Consider the following 9,827-nt stretch of genomic DNA (forward strand, 5'->3'; position numbering starts at 1 on the left):
TTCAAGTTGAATTAAAACCTTACCTGCATAGAGTAGTCGAAGTGATAGTATCCATATAAATATATATTTTTTCAATTTTTTATACATACGTAAGCTTGGTACTATAATTAAATAAAAACTTGTAGATAATGTATTACAAGATAGATAAGATCGTTGTTGTTAACAAAATATTATGTTATTTTAAAACAAACTGGTAATCGATTCTTTTGTCGATCGTAATAAATAGACGTGTGTATTTAACATTTGGTTTTATTTGATAATAATTACTCTGGGCACATTATTTATTTATTGAGTGAGCGAGTTTTTCTAAATACAGAAAAAAAATTAAATAATATTTGGAAAATTCATTCCACTTGATGGAGTGAAACATGAAAAAAACTTAACAATAAATATTTTGGCATCACAAGAAAGTAAAAAAAAAACTAAAAATATTGACTATTTTACAACAAAATAAAAATAATAAAAAATCATTCGAAAAGTATTACAGGCTTATATTTAATATTTAAATTATTATTTTTTAATTTACTTTTGAATCATGAACAAGTGCCGAAAGTGTTTCATAGAAAAATATGTTTGTAATCGGTATTTAACTAGAACATATAATAATATGTTTCTATCTCTTTTTGGTTTCAAGGATACGGTAAAAATAATAATATAATTAAAGTTACATACAAAGTTTTCAATAAATAATTAAATTACGTCCAAATAAATTACTTAGTTTCGTTGCGTTAGTAATCAAACATTGTGATTGTTCGTCGTCGAAATAAATAAAAGATACTCACGAGAAGATAGCTTATTAAATTGAGGTTATTAAATCAGGACAATAGTGATCGAATTACCCAATATTTCTTACGTTAGCATGAATTTTTCGTATTTGAACTGATAACACCTGTATCAAACGGTTTCATGTTTTATCAAATCACCACGTTTTTTTAATTTCCTTTCTCTTGTTTAGAAGAATCTTAACAGTTAGTCGTTTATTTCGTATATAAATTGGCAATTAATAAATTACGCCGATTTGGTGCATATCCTTTGTGGGCCACGTTATGGGCTTTTTGGAAAAACCCTGGCCATGCAAATTTAATAAATTACGCGGAAGGCTTTGGCGCATATCCTTTGTAGGCCAAATTCTGACCTTCCTGGAAAGACCTAGACCATCCGGATCCGGAGTGTCCAGCCTGGACGACAACTTCGTGTCCCGATTCGTGATGTCCACCTCCAGACAAAAGTTTCTTAAGGCCGATGATGCCAGCCAGGACAAGGGCGAGCTTGGAGACGATCAGAGCCTTGCCGGCTAGGAGTGCCAGGGCTCCAAAGGCGAGGGGTATCAGTGTGCCTCCGATGAGTAAGGGGATAAGAAGCAGAGGGGCCAGTTTCTTCTTTTTACCACGGCCTTCTTCGGTCAGGGAACGCTGGAATTCTTCGGCCGAGGGAAGTTTCATCTGGAATAACAAGTAAATATTAGTAAATGAAAACATTTTGTTGTGCATAGTAAAATGAGGATATAAATTTGTTGTGTTATTATTGTTAACTGTGGTAAGTATTTAAGAGTGTAAATAAAAATATGAAGAACAATTCATTATTTCAGCACAGAGATAATCTTAACTTAAACGTGATTGATAAAAGTGTCCATCATCAGGGCAGATCCGGTAGATCCGAAGATGTGTAAAAAAGGAGTTAGCGCAACACGGCATAACACCCCAAAAACAAACAACAAAAATGCTTTTGGCCGTGAGAATCTAAAAACTTACGTGATTGATAAAAGTTTGAAAAGCTTAAATATCTTGTACGCAGACAAGCAAGGGTAAATATGATTTAAGATTTTCACGGCCAAAAGTATTTTTGTTATTTGTTTTTGGGGTGTTATGCCGTGTTGCGCTAACTCCTTCTTTAGCCAACGTTTCGGACAGCATTGCAGTGTCCATCATCATGGCAGATGTGTTATATCAATTGCAAAAATACTATACTATAATACTATACTATACTAAATATGTCAATAACACATCTGCCCTGATGATGGACACTGCAATGCTGTCCGAAACGTTGGCTAAAGAAGGAGTTAGCGCAATACGGCATAACACCCCAAAAACAAATAACAAAAAAAGCAATGGTAAAATTAAGTTAGCTAGCATAACTATCTAGCTAAAAACATAGATCTGATACGCAAAAGGTAACAAAATTTAAATGCCAATGTGAAATTATTTTGTTCACAGATATCGTACTTGGATTATTAGGAATCGGTAGCAGAAGTCGGGGACGGCCGAGGAAGGCATGGCACGACCAAGTGAATCAGATACTTGAGTCGGGCCATGTCAAGAGTCAGAACAATAGAAGAGTATGTATGAGACGGTGAATGAATATGAATGAGGCAAGGAGTGTGTGCCAAGACCGAGTTCTTTGGCGGTCCGTCCTCTCTGCCTACCCCTGCGGGAAACGGCGCGATGGTTAGTTAGTTAGTTAGTTATATTTATTGTATACCAGAAAGTCAAGTACAGAATATTTTGTCATTTGTCGTAATGAAAATTGCAATCATTTTTTAAATACTATGTATTCTGTGGTATTAATTAATGGTGAAACGCCGTCACTTCACGGATCAGAGTTCCATTGAACCACAAAGTTTTCTAATTTATTCTTTTGCATTTCTTAAAACAATCAAAGATCTTACGGGCATCAAACTTGGCACATTATGGAGTAATTGTGGTTATGGAGATTTTTGTGGGTAGGTCTGATACATTCCACAGAGGAAATTTGCATTCAAAATGGACACAATAAAGTGACACACTCACGCAGTGAATTCCAGTTGCCAGGATTTACAGTTAGGTACTTATCTAAATACATTATCACAAGTGATACTGCGAAATACTGGGTTGATTCGCCTAAAGATGTTATCGTGAATTAAGATATTAAAAATTCAACATGGCAAGTTGACAAGACTCAAATTTTTATTAAATTGAGATTAGTTTAAATCGATGTTAAAAAAATGATTATTTAAAATGCACAAACAATATAATATGAAAATTTTATGTGACTTAATAAAAATTAGTACTTTTATTTTAGCACTTATCCGGCAAATTTTTTCGGAAAATATATATTTTTTTATTGAAATGGGTGGAATCACTTTTTTGTTTTATTCGATAAACTATTAGTTTTTTTTTACGAAATACTTTTATTTGGTTCGATTCTAGCTTACGCATTGAAATATTTAACTCGTCTAAAATACCAGTATCTCCGCATGCCATCGTTGACTATTAGTATTATTGCAATGATGTGAGCCTTACAAAAAAACAATATAAGTTTGTCGACTAATATTATTAGTTGATAAACTAATATTTTGCCGGGTCGATTGACATCACTAAGCTCAGATCGATAATGAGCCGACAAATCATATAATATAATCTATTGGGTCAAATTTGTATTGTAGCACTCAATAAAGCAAGCTACAAAAAAAATTGTGTGGTGTAAATTTATCTGGGAGAGAAGGAAAAAATGCTTTGGTTAAATTGAGTGGTAAAGAGCCAAACGAGCCTATACAACAAAACAAAAAAATGAGATGATAAATTTGGAGTCATGTGGTGTTCCTTTTTACGTCACAATCGCCTTTACTTCAAAATTTTAAGCTTTATTACTGCTGCCCCATCGTTTTTTTTTGTAATATCGATTTCATAATAAACTTTTATGCCACACAGGTCTATGAATAATGTCAAATAAATCACTCTCCTCAGTTTTTGAGGATGACAGTTTTGGGGAGAAGAATCGTGCACCTAATTAAGCATATTTTTAATATGAAGATTAGTTTTTTATTGATTACGATAGTTTTTTAATAAATATTTATTAAAAAAACGATTTTATTTCACTTTTATTTAGGCTTGTTTGGTTTCTACGGATTTACTGTGAATTAAAATTTGATTTAAATTTTAACCATAAATTTTGAGAGCCATAATCTCACTTCTTCATATTCGTCGCGTAAGCTAGTTTGACTTCTTGTCACTCAATTTCAAATAATAAGTGCTGTAATAATACTTTAATTCAATATAGCACAATGAAGAAGAACGGTTATGGACAGTTTTACAAAAAATATATTTGAAAATACCAAAATCTCACAAATCCCCCGCACAGATCAAAGTGCATACATGTTTTTATGTTACTGATTATTTTTTTTTTTCAATGACCCAACAACCGTTATTGAACAAAATGTTCTTGCAACAATAAAATAATAATAAAACAAAAGTAAACGATCTTGTATTATGAGATATTGTATTTTATGAAATCTGAAAAAAAAAACAGATCGAAATCCAGCTTGCGGAAAATGTTTTATCGTGATCATCACTCTTAGACATTAACCTACAGAAATCGTTTTACCACTAACCCTTGACTCAATCATCTAATTGAAAGTGAAACCATAGATAAATTCCATAAGTCCCAAGGACTGTTATGAAATGGATATGAGAAAATAATTTCTGATGACAGGATAACAACAATCACTGCTTTAGAGGAAGCGCCCTTGAAGCAGATCAAACGAGATGTAGACTGAAAGCGTAAAATAAGATTTGAGCAGGATAAGAAGGCCTGAGGACTAAAGAAAATTGGTTATGAACCAGTTCTGATGGAGATAATTCATAGAGGAGGCCGAATTCCTTCCTGGCAAGTAACGCTGAGATAATTATGGTGAAGAATAATATGAAGATAACGTGTTTTGTGGTGGTCGCTTCACTTGAAAATGTGTTAAGGAATTTGAATTTCTTTCCTTGCTCTAATAAACACCGGAACATGCGTGTCCTCGTTAAACGCGTGTTATAAATGATTAAGATTCTTCTCATAGCGCCATAGTCTGTTTTGAATAATTCAACAGAGTGTTATTATAAAAAGAACTTTATGGTGTTATATATTTTCGATGCTCCGATTGCTTTGTAGCTCTATTTCTGAAAGTCTTAAACTGCTTAAATGATGATTTAATTCTAATAGTGGAGAAAATTGGCCATGCTTTTTTATTGATTACTTTTTCATACTTCGGATACGTTTTAATGGTTTATTTAAACTAAAACGTCTGATTTATTGAGCCAAGTATGGTTTACTCGTTTTATTTGAATAAAGTATTATTTTATTTTGTATGTTTTGGAATAAAATAATAAACTAATTATTAGAAATCAGAATCACACCGAACGATATTAAGCGATGTAATTTAATACGTCAAATAAACAAAATATCATATACCATTTAAGACTAGGTCGTACGAAGGATCGACATTGCTTTTATTGAAGATTGACATTGCTTTTATTGAAGATCGACAATGGTTTTATAGAAGATCGAAATTGCTTTTATTGAAGATTGACATTGCTTTTATAGAAGATCGAAATTGCTTTTATTGAAGATTGACGAGATACGAGATGCCTGCTGACAATTAAATTAAGGGTGGAAACGTAGCAAATATTACTTTTACACAGGAGGCCCAGTGTGAAATAATTTTCGTCGGCATTAGATTAGATGCTGTGCTTAGATCCAATAGTGCGCAGAAATTGAACGGTTATGACGAACTCGCGATGATTCATATTTTTCTTTCATTACAAATAATTTTTTTTTAATTATTAAAAATATTGCCAAAATCTTAAAATCGATATTTACTAACTATACATTGAGAGCAAAAGCGTACGAAAGTGAAAATTGATTATGTGAACTTTCGCGAAATAAAGTGACAGTTTCTGTTCAATTCAACTGACATCCAAAGGCGAAATAGTTCCTTAACTGGGATTAGCGGTGTAAAGTATAATTCATAGTTATCTTTGAAACTATACGATCTAATGTATCACTATGTGAAGTGAGTCTATTAAGTTCTTCTTCAATTAAGTTCTTCTCCTTAAGCATATTTTCAAAAAATCATTTCTTTGAATATAACCAGTTAATCTGAGGAAACATACACATTGTCTGGTAAAACGTTACAATTAACAATAACACAATTTTTCAAAAAACAAGTAAGTTACTATAAAAATAGAATCGATTGGCGCATCACGATAATATGATGCCGGCACACAAAGAGTTATAAAATCGTTAGTCCAGATGATTTTCACCACGCCCAACCACTTTAATTTGATCGCATATAAATTGAGATATCATATATCTACCAAGACAGGTAGACATGTCTATCTCTTTAAGTTGATACAGAGATGTGAATGATACTGCTTTGTAACGCTCTGGCCCACATTATCAACTTACGAGTATAATATATGAGAAAACGAGTATATTCTGCTCACTGATGCGTATAAAAATGTGGTCTTCTCCGTAATAATTCCACGTTTTCTTAGAAACTTGTGCTCCAGATTAAGAAAGTTTTATTACGGCGGTTAGCAATGATAATAATCACAAGTAATTGATTTTTTGCTATTCAGTTATTGGTTGATTTAGATTAGTCGACTTGAGCGATTTCTTGATAGTAATAGTACAATTATTATTAAAATAATTGAACTGGAAAATTTTAATGTGTTTTCTATTTTCATTAGACACGTAAGCTTTAAACCGGATTTAGACATTTTGTAAATTGTTTTTAATGGTCTTGAATTGTTTTTTTTTAATGTGAAACCGCACAAGAGTCCCAACTGCTCTCACCCATCTGGAGCCAATAAGACTATGGCATCCCCGATTGTGGTGATTGTGGGACTGAAGGTAATGGGGAGGGGATGGAGATGGAAAAGCGACAAGTGGGCTATTCAAATCTGGTCATCAAGTACGGCCAAAGCCATTTCAAACAACGTTTTGATTTTGAACAGTGATCTTACACCAGGGCGAAACTGAGAGTATCTTCCAATCTTGAACATCACTCAAATTTTCAGGTTTTTCTAACTAAGATATTAAACTGAAATGGATAAAATATATTTAATTTCCGTTTAATATCTACATAACCTGCACCACTAACTAAAAATCTAATAATAAACTAAAATTAAATTCTTCGTTAATTTTCATTATCCTGATGAAGAAGCCATTGACTTTGAAACATGTAGAAAATTATTGATTCAAAAGTGGTGTACATAAAGTATTTCATTTACGTAATATTATCAAAATGACGCCACAAAGTAATTTTACAACTATTTAAGAAGTCAAAATTTTAATTAAGTGTGTAGGCATTTGCAGAGTCAGTATAAATATTGACGAAAAAAGATTTAATATCAACATTAAATTATTTTGTCACAAATCTTGTCAAACCACAAAAGAGCCAGCATTGCATAAAATGTGAGTAATAACTTGAACTTGCGAGATTAGAATTATAAATGAAAGTGTTCGGAGATACTATCGTTACGTTATAACATGTTTGTTTCTTTCTAATTACGAAACTACTTAAATTGTATTACATATGTTAGGTAAAGTATTGGAATCAGTAATATTAAGGTAATGATTTTAATGATTTGAAAGTAATTTTATTTTTGAAAAGAAGTAAAACAAATAAAAGAAGTATAATAAATAATATATTTAAGGTAAATAATATTTTCATATAATATGAAAGTTGAAGATGTATACTTTTATTCTGTGGCATGGCTTTAATGTATTTTATTTTGATTTTTGTTGTAAATGCAACCCAATATAAAAATAATCATGTACCGACAAATTTTACATGGAGGTTTGTTAATGAAATATTTCTTTTGGGGAAATGTTTGACATTTTTTCCACAGTAATCTAAAAAAGGATTTACTTTCATTTATTATAAAGCAGATATTTTGACTTGTGTCATAAACAAAAAAATTAAAAGCTTTTAAAAATGCTAGTTATCCTTTGGCCTCCGGAATGGCATTTTCGGGCGTCGTTTAAATGCAGCTGGTAAGTAAATTAACATTCCAAGTAATAGTACTGTAAAAAAATCTGTGAAAATTATATGTTTGTTATTTCTTTACCTGTAAGGTATGAGACTGGAAGAATCCGAAAACCTTTTCAAGGATCAGACCGTTAAGGGTGTCTTCCTTCTCGTTGAGGTTCCTTGGCAGAGATGCTTCAAGCTCGCCCTCGGACTTTGCCGGGGACTTATCAACAGGAGCGGCGCCATCCTTAACAAAACTGACTCCCTCCAAAATGGATACATCATTGAATGACCTTGAGGCTCTATCCAAAGCAGTAACAAGCTTCAACTTCAAACAAGAAGATAGATCAGTTTGTGCGCAATCGTGGTAGGTCTTCAGCAAGAACCTGAAGTCTCCAAGGTATGAAGTGGCGTCGTTTTCAGAGCGTCCTTCTTCCTGTGGGATTGCGTTTTGCTTATTTGGTGTCGATCTTGCGACGCTAGCGCCGAAAAGGCATAGAAGCACAAAACACTTAGCATACATGATTTTGTTGTAAAGACCACCGTTTGTGATACAGATGTTACCGATTTGATGAATTGAACTCGACTGTGATAAATGTAGTGACGAGGAGCGTTATATACGCGGATGATGGAGTTAACCCCCCCTCGGTTATGGCAGTACTTGGAGCACTTGTTTATGCTCTGTACACTGAGGCACTTGAAAATTTGCCAACGGATATATTGCTCATCAAATAAGTGCTGTAAACTTACTACATACAAGCATGAACCTATACCAATCAAAAATAAACATATAAGTCCACCCAAGCTAAAGGAAGATGGGCGATAGAAGGAAAATATTGTTAGATACTTAAAATAATATAAAATATATTTATATGTGAAAATATTGTTAGATACAATATATGTATATATATTTTTTTTATATATTTTTATATATATTTTTTTTATTTATATATTTTAAATATATATATTTATTTATATTTATATGTATTTTTATAATCATAGAATTTTTATTTCTAGTCCTGTTAAAGATTTTTTTAAAGTATTTTTTGCATAAAAAAGCAAATTCCATGAATAATGATCCATACTAATTTAGTACTACGGGGTTAAAATGTAAAATTTTTATGATAAGAAGAAATTGAGGACAAAAACGTCCATAAAAGGGCTTTCTTTTCACTGTGTCAACTACATTTTTTTTTTTTATTGAGATGTAATCTAATTGTATGATAAAGGTACCTAGATGATATTTATATCAAGATACTAATATTTTTCATATAAGTATTAACCAAATTAATTTTAACCTTAATTCGATATCCGTAATAAACACAAAAAATTATGCTTTACGAAAAATGTAAATTTTCATTTCTCTTTTGATGTTGTCTCTGTTAGTTTGCTCGAAAGCCATCCAGCTGGAAAATAAACCTTTAAAGCCTCATTAAGGCACTTCGCAGTGAATTGAGAGGCGTTTAAACGAAATAATTACAATGCTCCGTTTACATTTGAGGGTATTGTCTACTGACTAAATGGTTTGAGTCAGTGATATAAAATTTGCGAGATTCAATGTTGTAGTACAAAAATGAATATAGTAATAAGACAATTAAGAACAGACTATTATCCACCAACGTTTCTATTACATTCAAAGTTGTTTTTTCAAAAAAAAATTATAGCCAATTAACTCGATATATAAATTACACTAATTTCTGAAAATTCCAGACAGAAAACGCGTTGATATTGTAATTGAGATTTAAGTAAGATAATTTTTACAGTGAGTCCTGGTGTAAAATGCACAAGACAAACCTACTAAAAATCTTTAGTGTGAGGAACAAACTTACCCGTTAAATTTGCTGCGAGCTCGCAGTGGCATTGTTTTATATTTGTGACTGGCCCGTATCCATAGAAACCGCACGTGAACAATAAAATAAGACCGATATTTTGACATTTACAATATGCTAGAAAATTGTTTGTTTGTAAAATAAAATTCAAAAGAGAACTGCATCAAAATAACAAAATTTAGTAATTCTTTTGGCTATAAAATTATTTATAACCATTAATC

At 31.9% G+C, this 9,827-nt stretch overlaps 1 protein-coding gene across 1 annotated transcript; it reads right to left on the reverse strand.

Moving 5' to 3' along the window:
* Positions 1-1,074: 1,074 nt before the first annotated feature.
* Osi8 (Osiris 8) lies at positions 1,075-8,344 on the reverse strand. Its single transcript, XM_089646770.1, has 2 exons — positions 7,875-8,344; positions 1,075-1,442 (listed from the first exon to the last, which is right to left on the reverse strand). Exons 1-2 carry the CDS (start codon positions 8,298-8,300, stop codon positions 1,089-1,091), a joined length of 780 nt encoding a protein of 259 aa, XP_089502896.1. The 5' UTR covers positions 8,301-8,344; the 3' UTR covers positions 1,075-1,088.
* Between the last annotated feature and the right edge of the window lie 1,483 nt (positions 8,345-9,827).

This window comes from Hesperophylax consimilis, chromosome 25 (assembly GCF_061612785.1).
Source record: "Hesperophylax consimilis isolate HC1 chromosome 25, BYU_Hcon_1.0, whole genome shotgun sequence".
Lineage (NCBI taxonomy): Eukaryota > Metazoa > Arthropoda > Insecta > Trichoptera > Limnephilidae > Hesperophylax > Hesperophylax consimilis.

What these genes read in the sequence shown, in the direction of transcription:
- Osi8 (XM_089646770.1), bottom strand. Translation starts at nt 8,300, where the DNA reads ATGTATGCTAAGTGTTTTGTGCTTCTATGCCTTTTCGGCGCTAGCGTC. An exon ending in TCCAGTCTCATACCTTACAG is followed by an intron (nt 1,443 to 7,874) that starts GTAAAGAAATAA and finishes TTGTTATTCCAG; the next exon opens with ATGAAACTTCCCTCGGCCGA.